The following is a 17,797-nucleotide window of genomic DNA, read 5'->3' as shown; positions in this document are numbered from 1 at the left end:
GAGTTTGTTTGAGGTTAAACCAATGATAAATGAAAACGTCATATATGGGCGTGTATACGCGGCAAGCGCCAGAAATATATAAATAGAAGCATAACCCTCCCATTTTCAAATACGAGGTCCGTCGTGGGAGAAAGATCGTGGTTCAACCAGGTTATGTGAGTAAACTTTAATTTGTTTAGAAGATATTTCCACTTTAGACAGTTGTACTGAGTATGTTAGTTCTATCAGAGCTAGTTTAAAACAAAGCCATTTTCAGAGTTGATCAGTTTCTCATGCTTATTGACGATGGGTCATTTGTTGGCTAATTTGTCGGTTTGAATAATTATTTATAACACTTTCTTTTGAAAATGATTCATTTAAACATCGTGGCGTTTTTTTTAGATTCGCTAAGAAACGGGCGGGATTTTAGTTGATGTATAAGCGGTATCTGATAATGCTGTGTTGGTTTGTTAACGTAATGTATGGTTTTGCCCGCCATTTTGGACAATGGTCTGTTCAGCTTGTTCCTGAAGAGGTCGAGCAGAGTTGCCGGTTATTCGGAATGCTGTATTCAATTAACCTCCCCCTGTGCCTCTGCACACTTTCCCGCTATTTCTACATTATGCACGTGCTATATTCCTGGTTAGAAAGTCAAAGTGTTTCGTGGTGGGGTGTTTAATTTGCTGCATAGAGGGGTGACCCGGGTTCTGCTGCAGATGGAGGCTGATACCGGAGCGGCTGTTATAGATAACTGTTACAGCAGCTCCTGTCGTCTGATGCAAATGTACACCTGCTATGCTCGTTTGGTTGTTCAATACCACTTACGCACGAGTTTAAGTTTAAGTTCCCATAGTGTGTGCCCATAACCTTGTACATCTTTATAAAATAAGAAATTTTATATAAAGTAGCTGCAGCTCTTGAGCGGAAGTGGTAAAGATAAACCGCAGGACCCGGATGATGCCGCCATTTTAAGTTACCGTTTGAATTTAATTTTAAAAACTGGAATTCAGTATTTAATTGTTCGTTCACGTTTAATTAATTTTTTTTTAATCCATTTTAGAGACTTGAGAAACAATGGCTCGTACCAAGCAGACCGCGCGTAAATCCACTGGAGGAAAGGCGCCAAGAAAACAGCTGGCGACTAAAGCCGCTAGGAAGAGCGCGCCCTCTACCGGTGGCGTCAAGAAGCCCCACAGATACAGGTGGGTCTGCTTGACACTGCTGTTTTTTAACTCCTATTAATAGTTGATGATGCCGGGTAAAAAAAAAAGTTTTTCCCCTCCACTTTAGGCCCGGAACTGTTGCTTTGAGAGAGATTCGTCGCTATCAAAAGTCAACAGAGTTGCTCATCCGCAAATTGCCATTTCAGCGTCTGGTCAGGGAGATTGCACAGGACTTCAAAACTGACCTGAGGTTCCAAAGTGCAGCCATTGGTGCACTTCAGGTGTGTATTTTATTTATTTATTTATTTATGTACTTGAATTGCTTGATTATTAACTTTTGCTTGTCTTTACAGGAAGCAAGTGAGGCCTACCTTGTCGGTCTGTTTGAGGACACTAACTTGTGTGCCATTCATGCCAAGAGGGTCACAATCATGCCCAAGGATATCCAGCTTGCAAGGCGAATCAGAGGAGAGAGGGCCTAACTTTTTATTTTTTATTTTTCTTTCTTACTTTTAATGAGAAACACTCAAAGTAAAAGCAATGGATTTGTACATTGGAGTCATTTTGTAAAGCATTCCTTACAGACTCAGGTTTTTAAAGTGAGTGTCTAGATTAACCATTGTAGAGCTCATTGTGAAGCCGCTTTAGTTGCATGCTTAAAATATTTATCACGCATCTTTTACATTGATCATTGGGTTGTAAATAAAATTACTCTACCTCAACTTTGTTGTTTTTTGAATATGCTTTAATTCTGTATTTTAATTAAGGCTTTAAATGAGAACATTACACTTCAGTGCCATTTATGTTTGGGTTTTTTTGAAAGTGGGTCATGTTTTACTGCTGTAAAGCTCACTGGTTTCTCATTAAGGCTTGCTTTCCACCACAAGAGGGCAGGATCGTTTCATTTGCTGGAGTTTGCATCCTTTTCATCCAAGCTCTCATCAAATCATGTGTTTAGCAGGGAAAGCTTGCACTCTGTTATGCATCTACCATATTTGTTAGCAATGACAGATTATATTTGAGTGGTTTTCTAAATTGAGATACATTTTACTTTTCAGAAAGTTAAGAGAAATCCAGTATCCTAAATTTAATTTTATTTCTGTGCTTGCTGAACCTGTTTACTTTTAGCAAAAAGGAATTTATTTTATAGGAATGTCAAGTTTTACATTTAAATGCGACGTGTAGAAGTAATGGTAAGACAATTTGAAGCAGTAATGCAAGGTAGCACGTGACAATATTTATGAACAATTTAATATAGATTTAGGATTGACTATTTTATTAAATGTTACCTAACCTGTTGCGATGACCGCAAGACCCTAGCGACGTAGCCTACGAAGAGCGGGCCCCCACTCTATTATAATATGCTAGTTTTACTGGAAATATGTTGTACTGCATGCTTAGTTTTGTTAATACTGGTTGCTGTATTCTTTGGGAACATCAGGTTTCCGTTACATGAACGAAGCTGATGAAGTAATAGGCTGTTACTCGACAATACTGGATACATTTTTTTCTCTCTTTTACGTCATAACAAACTGCCATTACTCTGCACCGGCAAACTTATTAAAAGTTCTCATTAATCTCAGTTGCCGACCTTGCCATTGACTGGATTGTGGATTCTTATCATACTGAACGTGCTCGTTGTTGGCGCCATCTCTTGGTCAGTGGTGAATTTGCGACACTGATTTTTTTTTGTGTTAGGCCTATCCCCGGTTTCACGGCCAAGGTTTAAGATAGTCCCAGACTAAAATGCATGTTTTAAAGCTATTTTAATTGAAAGCAACTTGATTAACTAATAGCCTATAGGCTGACGTATTAAATTAAGGCAGCACCTTGTTTTGTCTCAAGATGCACAGCATTTATATCCGCTATAAATGGCCTCGTTGAATTTATGCCCAATCCTGGCTTGATCTAAGCCCTGTCTGTGAAACCGGGGCTATATCATGTTATGCAGCCTAGGTTTTACTTGTGGTATTTACTTTTGAGCTATTATAAGAGCTACTTCTAAATTGAAACACTTGTGCAATGCTTTAATACCCTCTTGATGTTACCTAAGTTCTTCCTTTTCCCCCAAAGAAGATTATAATATGTAAATGTAATTGTGAAACAGATCTTTTATTCAAACTCATGGTCCCTAAACATATGCATTAATTCTCACTACTTTAATTACCTGACAAAAGGCAGTCGCACTTCGGTGTTGGATGCTGTAAGTCTTGTGTTTTATAAGCTTTCAGCTTATCATTCTCATTCTGTGACATTTTTTATTAATCATTTGGACCAATTAAAATAGGAAGAACACTTTTTGAGTGTGTGTGTGCTCAAATATATAGAGGTTTAAGTTGTTTGTTTATGTGTGAATACAGACAGTAAGCATTGAAAACCATAAGACAGCGTGAGTTTGATAAACAGATTCATTTAACCGCATCAAAAGAGAAATCTCAGAGACAAATAGAACGCAATGACGTCAGATCCTTCAACCCTGAGCCCTGCTCCAGTCCCAGCTGCAGACACACACTCTTCTCACAGTCTCTGTCCATCACCTCTTGCTCTTTGTCTTTCTCAGAGTCGTCCCATTTCTATTTATTTATATTTATAGGCTATACAGATACGAAATGAACATGTCTCGCTTTGGGTCTTACCCAGGGGATCGACTGTGGGGGTCCGGGTTTCAGCTCTGTTGTCTAATGAGCTGCCTGTCGTTATTTCACTTGTCTGTGCCTTTCTGTGATGCTCAAATCCTACGGCTGTTCTCACCACAGATTCTCAAATCTCTGTTAGAGGCGCACAACCCTACCCATGCCCTATAGGTCTGTCCGAGACAAGTTTCCCAAGTTACTTTTTAGTTTTTGTTTTATTGTGTGCATTGGTTTTTATGAGACAACCACTGACTGAGATGTCACAGCTGGAAAAACATTTCTTGGTTTTGCCAGGCTGTATCCTTTTTTCTAGCTGACTACGCCAGGACTGCATGTTCTGTTGCACTGTCTCCATAATTTGAACCGATCAATCTGTATCAGTACTGAACAAACACGCCATACTGAAACATGCTGGAAATATGCAGTCGTTATTCTGACTGATGGTTGTATTGCAGAACAATGCATTTCTTCAACTAAATGTCAAAAACCTAGGATCAAAATGCATCTTTTAACAATTAGGTAACACTTTATTTCGGTAGTTGTCATTTAGTTGCAAAATTACTTGTCGTTAGATATAACATGGCATTTTCACTATCACAAGATAATATGAATTTAATTAGTATTGTCGTCTTACATGGCCCTGTTATTATAAAAACCGCTTTGTTTTTAGATTTTGAAATGTAATGTAATGTTCTGGAAATAGTCTTTTCCCTCATTCTGTCTCTCATAGTTGAAGTGTACCTATGATGAAAATTATAGGCCTCTCTCATCTTTGTTAAGTGGGAGAACTTGCACAATTGGTGGCTGACTAAACACTTTTTTTGCGCCACTGTATGTAAAATTCAAATTTTTGGTAAAAAAAAAAAATGAAATGGAAATTGAAATTATTTTCCCCATAGCCTTGTGGATACACCGCTAACAAATAGGTAAGAGTTGACAATGACTTTAGTTGGCATGCAAAACAAAGTTGGGCTAATAACAATAACTGAAGTCCTTTTAGAAATATGTTTTAGCATAATTTTAAAAAAAATTCTATTTTGAAGAGAGCTTTTTTTAACTTTTAAACTAGTATTTAACTGAGCTCAATGTGTTCAGATGGAGCATCCTTGACTGGCACAGCGTGCATTCATACAATAATATAACAATGTGTTGACATTAAAAAGGAAGTTTACATTTGATATTTGAGTACTTTTAAAAGCAAGTATGTCTGTACTTTTATTTAGGTAAAAGTCTTTACATCTTAGTCTTTACATCTTTTACTTGTACAGAATAATATCTGACTAGTAGAGAATTATATAAATGGAGTCCTCGGGACACCGATATTTTTAAAGCTAATCTCACCCCTGAATTAAAATGAGAAAAAATAAATTTTTCTTAAATTAAAATGTCTTCAGGAACATCCTCTTTTTTCTTTGTAGATAGTGACATTATTTTCATGACCAAAAATCTCTGAAATTCATTGCCATTACTAGTCCAGGCATGTTACTTTGGAGTTTTTTTCAAAAATAATTCCCATTGGTCTCATGCTTTTAATTAGATTCATATAAGTAAATTAGAATAATAATAATAAAAAATAAATTTAAAAAAAGAACAGCAGCATGTCTCCATACAGGAGTCTTTCATGGCCAACAAGAATTGGCCAAAATATTTCTAATTATGAAGGACCTCTACTTTTTCTATGACTGGCACTAAAATGTGCCCTAAAGGGTTAGTTCACCCAAAAATGAAATTGATGTCATTAACTCCTCACCCTAATGTCGTTCCACACCCGTAAGACCTCCGTTCATCTTCAGACACAGTTTGATATTTTATATTTAGTCCCAGAGCATATGCAGTCAATGCACACTATACTGTCCATGTCCAGAAAGCTAATAAAAACATCTTCAAAGTAGTCCATATGTGACATCAGTTGGTTGATTAGAATCTCTTGAAGCATCGAAAATACATTTTGGTCCAAAAATATGAAAAACTACAACTTTATTCAGCATTGTCTTCTCTTCCATGTTCCTCAAAAAAAGATTCAAACGGCCATGAATCAGTGAATCGATCAATGATTCAAATCGCCAATGTCACGTGATTTCAGCAGTTTGCCAGTTTGACACGTGATCTAAACTGCTGAAATCACGTGACATTGGCGATCCGAAATAAAAACAGTCATTAATGACATCAATTTCATTTTTGGGTGAACTAACCCTTTAAAGTATGATCTGGATTAGCCATTTGTGCAGGCCAGCTAATTTCCTGTGGCATTTGCAATAGGTAATAAACAGTAAGCGATTTACCAATGGAGCAAACCAGTATTTTATTGTACTGTAAATTTAACCTAAAAGGGAATAAATCACGTACGCATCAATATTGCCTTGTCTTTAGCAGGCAGCTAATGTGAAAATTGGAATATTCAACCATTCATGAAACCAGCTCTTTCAGGCTTAAATGCATTACACCACGCTTTACCCAGACCGTTATTAAGCATCATTCTGTGTGATGTACTGCTCAACTGGACTGATAAAAATCCCAAGAGTCCAACCTTGAGATTATTTTTGAAATCCTCATTTTCCTATTATTTGTTTATCTTTGTTCTGTTTTACTTGGGAAAGAGCCCTCAGACTGCCACTGTGTTTATGAATAATTCAAGTCATGTATTGTTTTAGCCCTGGGCATGAGAGGGCTCTCTCTCTAGGGGAGAATATCAGCTTCCTGTTATCAAGACCGACGCTCTTCTTGTTACCATATCGTAATTATTTCTGTATAAGAAAAATATAGTGTAAATTCAACTGATACTCAAATCATCACACATTCTTGACAAAGACTGAAAGTAAATAATTTCACATTTTGCTATGTATCCGTACAGTCTCAACAATGAACTGTTTGATTCTAAATTAATTCGATCTTTGTGGAATTTCTTTCCACAGTTCAGATTCAATGCTTGTTTTTGCTGATTGAGTGCATGCAGCAAGCTTAAGGAATGGGAATGCAACAGATAACTCTGGATCCAATAAACGTCAGCGCTGTACGCCGCACTTCTGAAGTCTTGAATAATGTGTTTATATCCCGCTCTGCACACCACCTGCCCACTAACTCCATCTTCAGGGTAACAGGAGTTAACACCTGGGTTTAGTGTCCAAACGAGCAGTAATCCACTAAATATGTTTGCATTGGAATGAATTTACTTTAATGTTTCCCTAATGATGTTTTTCATGTAAACCTTGCACTTCACGTTGTCAAACATCATTACTGTTTACGGAATCCCTAAAAGTGACTCGAAGTAAATCTTACACTTGGAATTGTCTACATTTTCTCACATTTTTTGCACCCCCCTAATGAAGAACTCTGGAATAAAAAAATCCTACAAAATATGCATTTATTCAGTCTTGAAGCAGAACATGCCAAGTCGTTGATTGCGTCAGTTTCAACAATATGAACAGGAGATTATATATCACAATGATTCAGACAGGAAATGGGTCACAGGCACTTTAATGACTGTTACTTTATAATGGACTCCCAGAGAATATTGTCCTTTAAAAGTCTTTGCTTAGACATGCCATCTCTATTTATCTGTAAAGACCAAGCTCTGAATTCATCTTGTAATCCACTTCACCTGCGGGCGATTTGCCCTAAATAATCCTTGTTTCACCCATGCAGCTGTCTTAAACATTAAGAAGTGTTCATTACGTCCACCCATGTCACTTCTTGATCAAGTTCCTAAAAGCAAGACGAGGCGAATGACAGCTTCAGGACGTGCGCTACACTTCGGACTCGCCCCTGACAGGGATGTGCAAGTCCAGAGTGTGATTACAGAAGCGGTAGACCACTGACCAGTTGGCCTTCCGCTTGATGAAGAGCCGCAGTTTGTCCCTGAAAGTCTCCCCGAGGAAGCTGTAAATGATCGGGTTCAGGCAGCTGTTGGAGAACGCAGCCAGGTTGACGATGTGCCCGGTCAACGGGTAGTCGTGCCACAGCGTGGTGTCGCTGCGTTTCGATGGGTCGGCCGTGCCCTGGAGCAGCTGGATGCTAATGAAGACGTTCTCGGGCAGCCAGCAAATAAAGAACACCAGCACCACCACCACGATCATGCGCAGTGCCTTCTGCCTGCGCGGCCACAGTCCCCTGTGCTTCTGGGCACGCATGAGGATGCGGACGATTAGGGAGTAGCACAGGCCAATGACTGAGAAGGGCACCAGAAATCCAATCGTCACCTCGAGCCACTGGATCTCGAAGACGTTGGCGAAGCAGAAGTGCACCTCGCCGGTGTGTTGCGTCTGCACGATGGTGAAGGGGAGCAGAGTCGCCAGGATGGAGGCCATCCAGATGAGGCTGCAGCTGAGTTTGGCGTGCTGCATCGTTCGCAGCGGACTGCTGCTAACGGAGCTGGCAAGAGCGACATAGCGGTCAAAACTCATCCATGTCAGGAAGAAAATGCTGCTGTACATGTTCACCTGCAGGAAAAGCGACATGAAGGTACAGAGGACGGCATAGTCGTAGTACTTCTCGTTGAGATTGAAGACCTCAATGAGCGAATCCGCCACTAGAATAAGGTCCGCCAAGGCCAGGTTGACGAAGTACAGATCAGGGATGGTCATCTTGTCCCTGTGGTTGAGGTTGACCACCAAAATGAGGATGTTCCCAATGAAGCCAATGGGGAACAGGAATATGGTGTAAAGGCAGGAAAGAAACAAGCCAATGGCATAAAACTCATAGGTGTCTATGCTTTCTTTCACATCGGTTAGGTTGAATTCATACGAAGAATTGAATTGCTCAGTGCCATTCACGTAAATCGTAATCACAGTGGTAGTCTGTTCTTCCATACTGGCCAAGTCTCCGTTTCAGATGATGTGAATAGTGCTACATACTTCATTTGTGTCAGTGCCCAGTTCAGTTTGTAGAGGGGATCCTTCATCTAGACTGCATTTGCATTCTGATGACACCCTTTACACGTGGACGCTCAAGGTTTGGTAGATGCCATCCAGAAAGAGATGCAGCCGGCGTAGAGGACGTCCATTTTCAGGACAGTCTCTCAGCTATGGAGGCTGCCTGGACTTGTGTGATCCATTGCACCAACACCAGTAGTCTCTCCTTAGGGATTGTGCTTCTTTTTTTTCTTTTGCACACTTTGCTCTTTACACGTGTTTGATCCAGTGCAGTCTGCTCTCCTCCAGTCCGTAAGCATGATTTTTTTGGTCCACCAATGACACCACCACTTTGACACCTGATCGAGAGAGAGAAAGAAGGAAAATAATATCTGAAGAATTGTTATTATTTGTTGTGTGTGTGTGTGTGTGTGTGTGTGTGTGTGTGCCATTGACATCATTGATATCATTATTTGAACAATCAAATAGATAGTTCAACCCCACAAAATAAAAAACCCTGTCATTTACTTACAAAATATATAAAATATAAGAAAGAAATAATATATATATATATATATATATATATATATATATATATATATATATATATATATATATATATATATATATATATATATATATATATATATATATATATATATATATATATTATTTCTTTCTTATATTATATATATATATATATATATATATATAATTTTTTATATCTTTTAAAAAATATTATTATTTTTTGCATACACTGAAGGTCAATTGGGTCAAAACACTAAAAGCACTGAATACAAAAAAAGAGTTTTATTTTTATTTTTATATATATATATATATGATTATGGAACAGCATGAGGGTGAGTAAATGATAATGGAATTAACATTTTTGGGTGAACCATCCCTTTATTGAAAATATTATGTTAAATATCTGCTTTTGCACTTTTGGCAGCTCTCATAACAGTTTTTAATCGATTCACCTTAAGGATTGAGTGCCTACAAGCTTATTAAAATGCAAAGCAATGTCTTAAACAGATGCATTGAAGCACCCTGAACTGTCAGACCCATGTGCAAAACTCACAATTATTAAACAGCTAAGAGACGAGCTGAACAACTGCTTCATGATAATCGATATTATCTAAGAAGTTTTTCTTCACATGAGGTTAACTGGACTATAACATAATGATCATAAGTAATTTTGACTGTATTGTAATTTTAGAGAGATAATCTGTAACTGATCATTTTTTTTTCACTGACATAGAGTTAACGGATGCCAAATGAAAATAGAATCTCACTATATTAGTAATTTTTGTAACACTTTATTTTAAGGATCAGTTATTAACTATCAACTTGTTGCTTATTAGCTTGCATATTACTAGGATATTGGCTGTTTATTAGTACTTATAAAGCACATATTAATGCCTTATTCTTCATGACTTTATTCTAAACCTCTTAATTCTACCCAATACCTTAACTTAAATGCTACAAAAACTACCTTACTAACTATAAGCAGTAAATTAGGAGTTTATTGAGGCAAAAGTTGTAGTTAATAGTGAATGTGTGTTCCCCATACTAAAGTGTTACCGTAATTTTAGATTACATGCCATAGTATATTATGTGTAAAGATAAATATAATATTCAATGCTATTTAAAATACCCATTAAGCAACAATTATCATGTATATTAAACGAATATGTATATTTAAACATAGGATCTGTATTAATTCAAATAAATGTGGCAAACAAATCATATGCAAGAAGCATCTTAATGAGAACTAAAATTGGGTATGGCAGAAAACACTGACCTTCAGTGACTAATCAGGGCATGTCAATTCCTACGTAGATAATGCTTTATCAAATAGAGCCAAATATAAATGTGCATAGTTTTAATGGCAATGAATGCTACATCATTTGTGTAATGAAAAAACAGAGCAGGGATTTTAGCAAGGCCTATGTGACTGGTCTGGACTCAAAATATTTCAACCTTTAAAAGAATCAGTCCGGATTGAATTCCAAATGGGTCGACATGCAGCAGAAAAGTCTACAAAGTACACATTCCAAAATTAGACCACTTATTTTTGGCCTTATACAGATGGCTTTTTAAGAGCATAAAGGTTTGGAAATTTGGACAATGGTGGTTCGGCGATCCCATGCACAGTAAAATCTAATCCAGTCTTTACTTTGACAGTTTGTAACGTCTGTCTCAATTAAAAATAGAGACAAATATGTATTTGGAAAAATAAGTAACTTTAAAGTTTCTGCTAATAATATTATCTTGGATATATAAACACAGTGCACATTAAGTGGCCAATGCACACTAATCTACTATAAACTAATAACATTATGTAAGGTTTGCTTCCATTTCAGAATTATCATAACAAACACAACTGTGAGAGTCTGAGTCTGATCCTATAATTGTAATTCATTCTCAACTGCAGACACATTCAGACTCACTGCATATTAGATAAAGGAACATTTGCTACTGCCTAAAATTACATCCTCTTCAAAAGACCCAGAGAGACAATATTCTTTCCCAAATGTAATCTAGGCATTTACACACAGATGCGAGATGACATGAACAATTTATCAGAATATTAGTGATGGAGTAGTCACATCAACCACTCAGATAATTGAAAGGCTCATTTGGAGAGACAGAGAGAAGAATAATTGAGCTGCTCCATCAGGTGTTCTCGACTATTTGAAATCTCTGTGGAGCTGTGAAATTAAGCTGGAATATGACTCTTCAGATTTTGCCCTAGCTGTTGAAACGACCATAATACACTAGCATGAATTTCCATGATGATCTAGGCTGGTTTATGAAGGTTCACAATGCTTCTGCGCAAAATCAAAGCCGATCTCCAACAAAACTTACACAGGTAAAGCTATGGAAGCTGGTTAACCAAAATAGTATTGCTGGTTGTATAGGACCCAAAATACGGACCAACATAAGAGTCATTCAGAAAGATAGCAAAACCAAAATCGCAAAGGGGAGTAAAAAGATCAAATGTATTGACAACAAATAAACAAAACAAACATATAAACATACAACACTTAAAGTAAGGACTGGTGAGCTAACTAATAGATAGACTGTAAAAAAATATTGTTGGGTTAACTTAAAAAAGTAAGTAACCTGGTTGCCTTAAAATTTTGAGTTTATTGAAATTAAATATTTGAGTTGATACAATGAAGGAAATTAGTTTAATACATAGAAACTCAAAATATTATTGTATTTGAACTACATAAAAAATGTGGCACGTTGCCACATTTTTGTCATGTTTCACTGTATCATCAGAAATAAAACACACAATTACCCAAAATGCTCACAAAAACTTTTAATAATATTTGAATAAAGGTTGTCCATTCTTAAAAATGTTCATCGTATTAGCTCAAACTTTTTATTTCAATGAACTCAAAATTTTAAGGCAACCTATTTGTAAAATATTTTTCACAGTGTATATATATATATATATATATATATATATACACTGTAAATATATACTGTATATATATTTATACTATATTATATAATTAATATATATATATAATTAATATATAGTATATAATTTTTTTACATTACTCATTAGACCCATATAAAACAAGTGCAGCGAATTTCACATGCTAAGACATAGTATTTATTAATATTTTGAGTTTTTATTAGAAATTTCCTTTAAATATTATTTTAATTATGTACGTGTGTCATTTTAGGTTTATATTTTTAGATTTAATTTTACTTACATTTTTTGTCATTTTGTTGTGTGTTTGTCATTTTTTTATTTAAATGTCATTCTTTATTTTTATTTCAGTTTTAGTTTAAGTAATTTTAGAATTTACAACTCAATATACTTTGATCGCAGCATTTCTTTTTTTTTCTTCATTTATTCTTTCATGTGTGCTTATCATCTAATATTTATGTTATTGTATTTACTTCATTTCAATGAATGAAAATCCTTTTATTCAGTTTAGTTTTGACACACAGTAGCGGTACATTCCTATTTTATTTTATTGTCTTTTTCTGTGTTTTTTAAGCGGTCAAACTGCCTCAAACAGAAACAAAGGTGTTATATATAATTTGACATTTTTCTGCATGACTACCCTTTTAAGCGAACAGACAGGCTAAGTTTTCATTGAAACATATTCTAATATTAAAAGACAAAAAAAATGTATTAAAAATGAATGAAATTCGTGAGCCTCAGTGAAAATAAGAGTCAGAAAGTCACTTACTTTATTTACAAGGGCATGCGTTGCAGTTGGTGTAGAGTTGCCTCAGTTTTGTAATCCCTTTATAAGGACAAGATCCACCATCTGCGCCACCTACTGTCATTAGACAACTCGCTGCTGTCAGGGAGACGGTCCAAAGAAGAATATCACTACAGCTTCCTCCCTTCCTTCCTTTCTGGCCACTTGTTCACTAGCCACCCCTCTACCTCCTCCTCCTCTCTCTCTTTCTCTCTCCTCTGACTTCCCCCAGCATGGCCACATGAACGTGGACAGCATCAATAGCAGGAAACCCACTAATGACAGTTACTTTGCACAGGACATATGGCTGCTGTTGTGGCTCATTTCATCTCAGTTCCAACCGTTGGGACATCCATGACACTAGCGCTCATTAGTCTAATTTTAGTTCAAAGAACAACCAGGCGGGGTTGTTTTAAATGCTGCAGACCAGGGGCAAAACGTCCCTGATGGATGACTTCATCCAGGACTCTGATGATGAATAATCAAGTATATATACACATTTAAACATGGTGTAAAGTACTCGTATTCGAGTGAGATGCAAATAAATGTTCATTACTTCAACAAAACACTTGTTCAAATAATGGTCATGGTAAATAAACAAGTGCTTGTATTGTAAAAGTCCCATTAGCTGGAATAATCCGTATAACAGCAAAATGTGCATAAGTGAGATGTTCATCATTTAGCGGTGCAGTACAATTTTGAACGGAGATTCAATATGACCCTTTATTAGAATGAGGGGTAGCAAAGCTTTTGTCGGCCACAGGATTACTGAGCCACAAACTATTATGCTTGTAATTCGATTTTCTGAACACGAATGGATTCTGTTCACCTTATCAGTCCCTGTGTCAAGACGGTTTACAGAAAGCTGGAGGGCTCTTTTATGTGCCGTCAACTACGTCTTCAAAGAGGTTTGTGTAGAACATCCTGAAGTCAATGGTTCGGCGAGAATCCCTGTCAGACTGTCTGTGATGCATCTTCTTTGCTACCACAGAAATAACATTTCAGACTAGAAACAAAAAAGAACTAGAAATGTATAAAAGTGATTGACTGAGAGATACAGAACTGCTTATAATGGTTACTCTCAATCTGTCTATATACACTGATGTTTTTGTGTAATACATACTGTAAATACAAAAATATATATATAATTTCCACACAAAAAAGTAATTTCAGGCAAACATAATAATAAAAAAACGCATTCAATTCCATATTAGTACTCAATTCAAGTTTGCAGAAATTAAAGCGTAAATATCAACATTATAAAATGAATTAAACCTACTCAACTTTTCTGATACTGGTGTTTCCATCACGCACTGGGGTTTGAATAAGTAATGATTATTCGCTGTATTTACACACTGTTTTATCATTGCTTTTGTTGTTAGATTTAGTAACTTGACATTTTGTGAAATTTGTGACAATCATACTCAAAAGTGATCCATTAAATGTTACCGTCACTGTGTATTTTGTACCAGAGATCTTTGTGTTCATGTACCACGTTTTTTTTTCTATGATGTGATATGGTGTCTACACAATATCTATTGTGTTAGTTACTCAAAGATGTCATGAACTGGCTATTTTTTTAAACTGTTGTCTGAGGTCAACTTATGATGTTTGTGTGTTTTTTTACATTCGAAAACATCATAATGAATAAGTAATAGGCTATTTTCCACACTGGTTTTGTGGCTCTCTCCTGCAACGCTTGGTTTTTATGGGCGTGGCGCATTGACGACTTAAAGTAAATGCACACAGCTGATTTGCATATTTAATGAGCGCCAGCTCCCATGTCAGTATATGTGGGACTTGCTTTGAAAGCGTGTGGGGAATGAATGTGGGAAAACGTCTTTATCAAACAAACACAATGATTTATCTTGCACATAAAAAAAGGAAAAAAAGGAATGTTATTTCACCATTTTAGATAGGACAAAGGAAGGAACAAACATGTAATGTTTTCCCCAAGTGAACTGGATATTCATTAAAAATAAAGTTTATTATGCATTCATAATATTCAAATCCGAATGAATCTTACGCGGTATGTTTATTGCTTAGAAGCTGGATCTGGTTTAGCTCTATGTAGGCCTTGTCATGTCAGCGGCACGAGTCGGTGGGCGGGGCTACAGAATCAGGCATCGTTCTTCTTATGCTGAGGTGGCGTTTCACTAGCCTAGAAATCTAGATGCACCCTAGCGGCAGCAAATTTAATCTGCCCGCGAGTGTCGTCTAGGAACTCTCAATACCCTTCTGAGCTGTATTCCCCTCTGGACGGGCCAATCACATCGTGTATAGAGTCGGTGGGCGGGGCCATAATGACGACGGCCGAGTTGCGTTTGCGTCCTTCTAGTAAACACACAAACTGGCAAACGGCGGCGGTCTTTCGAATCAGCTTTGACCTCAACTCTGGAAGACTTGGAGTTAAGCTTTTCTCTGAGAAAAGAACGGCACTGAAGTCATTCTTAAAAAGGGAAGATGTGTTCTGAGTTTTGCTGACCGGATACGGTGAATGTTTAGTCTATCAACGAGCTCTGTTTCACCTTTGTTGCTCTGGTTGGTGTAGCGCTATCCTATCGCGTGCAGAGGGAGTTTGAAAGACAACCGTTTATCCCGCCCCTCGGATTGAGCTCTGTCAATGTTGAGTTTCCAGACCAAACATCTTGATGTGGGTCTGGCTTGTCAGGCTAGCGTTTCACCACAAGATGACGTCAAGGTGAGGCATATTCTGAAATGATCATTTGCTGGGCCTGGTGTCAATAAAAGCTTTTCTTTGACAAGTGAAGTTAATAAAGGTAATTTCGGGAGGAGTACGCCCATCTAATCTTTCAATTAATACCAAGGTATAAAACCAGCAGCTTACCTCTTCCCCTTTTTGGTTCCTGAAGCATCCCCTGCTCCTCCTTTTGTACACCACATTGGTGGTGGTTGAGGAGAGATCCCTGACATGAGTGTAAAGCGCTTTGTGTGTACAGTAGTACATATGAAAGCGCTATATAAATGACTCATTCATTCATTATTTTATTCATTCAATTTGCCTGTTATAGGGGGGCAATCGGAGCTCGGGTAGAATATCCTCTCCGAGCCCCTCTATAGCAGACAGCAAGCCAAATCTGTTTACCACTTTCACTAAGATTATATGGGCACACAAACTCGTGAAACAAGAATGTATTCAGCTCTGAAACTTAAAGGATATTCTTATATTACCACTTTTATATATCAAAAGCTCAAGTTGACTTCTCAGTTTGTGACCCCTTAAACATTTCTAAGTAAAACATACTTGTTAAAAGTGTGCATAATGCAGTGTTATATTTTTTGAGTAAAATGTATTGAAAAGGAAACTTTACTCAAGTAAGTAGAAATTGCTTTTACTGGCCAAGTTAAAGTTACTTATTTTCTTTGTTCATTTTTAATTCCATATGTGAAATTTACTTGAAAATGTGTGTGCAAAACTGTGCCAAATAAAAGTTAAGTAAATCATACTTATTGTTATTTCAGTGCATCCATCTATCTGCCTTTCCGTCCATTCATCCATCCATCCATCGGCCTATCGAAGAAATTACCCAGAACTAGAGTTTAGTCTGAAAGGATTTTTGCATCTTGTCAGAGTTCATTATCTTTATGAATGTAATTTATTCTTGAATGGACTTTTTAAAGTTTTTCCCACACAATCGATTAGTAAAAACAGCACCACACAATAGATTACTTGCAAAGTCATATAACTTGCTCAAAATCATTAGGTCATTTCTCAAATGTCAGTGCCATCAGAATGACAAGTCCTTGTGTCATTGTTCACAAAATAAATAAATAAATAAAAAAACATTCAAATGATTTAGTCTTGTTGTCGGTATAACAATGTACCATGTCATTAGTTCCAGATGTAAACTTTGGCTATTCTTGAGACAAGGGACAAAACAGTGAACATTGCCTGATTCTGTTCTACCTATTCTGTTCTACAAAGACATTTGAATGATTGAGGACACGGTTGTAGTCCCAACATTCTGTACCTTTCCAACCGCCTCAGCCATAAGGTCATGACAGAGAACATGGTTCACAAGTGGGCCTTTATTCATCAGAAACATGTCTACAATCTTGGCCCCCTCTATCTCTTCCACCACATACTCTTACTCGTCTTCCCTGCTGTTTTTTGTTTTGTTTTTTGTTCTTCCATTATAAAAAATTGTAAGGTTGATCCAGCCCTTTACATTACCTTCATTACTGAAATTCAAAATATCCTCCTCCGCAATTCATAAATTCAGGACACACACACACACAGAAATTTATAGAGCATGACTTAGTCATACGGAAGCAATGTCTATATGTTTAGAGGGGTAAGACTATTCAATGAGAACCAGTATAATACATTTGATAAGCATGACATGTAGGCAGACAGTTGCACATAATCAACTGCATGACTGTACCAAAGCATTTGCAATTTGTTCAAAACAATGAGAAATTGCTTTTATGATGTGCACAATGACTTGATATGGAGGTTGAACAAGTAGTTTTGAGAATTTCAGTTGACAGAAAATGAGAAAAACTGTATGTGTTACAGTGACTGTAATGTGTTAGTTTACTTAATGAGTTAAGTTAGTTTGTTTTTGTTCAGTTCTTCTGATGTTCTGATCCTGTTTGAGTTTCTGAGTTTGTTTTACTTGTGTTTCTGTTCTCTTCATGCCTGCCATTGCTTGCTTCTAATTTCTTATAGGGTTAGTTAAAAATTATTTCATTAAATACTCACCCCCATGTGGTTGGACACCTGCAAGACCTTCGTTCATCTTCGGAACACAAATGAAGATATTTTTGTTGAAAGCTGATGGCTGAGAAAGGCTTCAGATAGGCCTCCATTGGTCATTAATACATTCCCACTCACAAGACCCATAAAGGCACTAAAAACATCGATACAACGTCCATCACTACAGTGGCTGTACAATAAAATGTTAACAGATCTGATA

General features: G+C 36.8%; 2 protein-coding genes across 3 annotated transcripts; one reads left to right on the top strand and one right to left on the bottom strand.

The window, feature by feature from the left end:
• Positions 1-11: 11 nt before the first annotated feature.
• Positions 12-1,864, top strand: h3f3a (H3 histone, family 3A). The gene is made up of 4 exons (XM_067429001.1): positions 12-155; positions 1,040-1,181; positions 1,270-1,423; positions 1,496-1,864. Exons 2-4 carry the CDS (start codon positions 1,054-1,056, stop codon positions 1,622-1,624), a joined length of 411 nt encoding a protein of 136 aa, XP_067285102.1. The 5' UTR covers positions 12-155; positions 1,040-1,053; the 3' UTR covers positions 1,625-1,864.
• Positions 1,865-7,166: 5,302 nt separating this feature from the next.
• On the bottom strand, positions 7,167-17,797 carry gper1 (G protein-coupled estrogen receptor 1). 2 transcript variants are annotated; one of them, XM_067429000.1, is made up of 2 exons: positions 17,584-17,797; positions 7,167-8,981 (listed from the first exon to the last, which is right to left on the bottom strand). In XM_067429000.1, exon 2 carries the CDS (start codon positions 8,578-8,580, stop codon positions 7,519-7,521), a length of 1,062 nt encoding a protein of 353 aa, XP_067285101.1. In that variant the 5' UTR covers positions 8,581-8,981; positions 17,584-17,797; the 3' UTR covers positions 7,167-7,518. The 2 variants fall into 2 exon arrangements, with proteins under 2 accessions (XP_067285101.1, XP_067285100.1); XM_067428999.1 differs by lacking the exon at positions 17,584-17,797 and adding an exon at positions 12,843-12,991.

Source organism: Pseudorasbora parva, chromosome 2, assembly GCF_024679245.1.
Source record: "Pseudorasbora parva isolate DD20220531a chromosome 2, ASM2467924v1, whole genome shotgun sequence".
NCBI lineage: Eukaryota > Metazoa > Chordata > Actinopteri > Cypriniformes > Gobionidae > Pseudorasbora > Pseudorasbora parva.
This window is presented reverse-complemented; position numbering and strand designations above follow the sequence as displayed.

What these genes read in the sequence shown, in the direction of transcription:
- h3f3a (XM_067429001.1), top strand. Translation starts at nt 1,054, where the DNA reads ATGGCTCGTACCAAGCAGACCGCGCGTAAATCCACTGGAGGAAAGGCG. An exon ending in AAGAAGCCCCACAGATACAG is followed by an intron (nt 1,182 to 1,269) that starts GTGGGTCTGCTT and finishes CCTCCACTTTAG; the next exon opens with GCCCGGAACTGTTGCTTTGA. An exon ending in CAGCCATTGGTGCACTTCAG is followed by an intron (nt 1,424 to 1,495) that starts GTGTGTATTTTA and finishes TTGTCTTTACAG; the next exon opens with GAAGCAAGTGAGGCCTACCT.
- gper1 (XM_067429000.1), bottom strand. Translation starts at nt 8,580, where the DNA reads ATGGAAGAACAGACTACCACTGTGATTACGATTTACGTGAATGGCACT.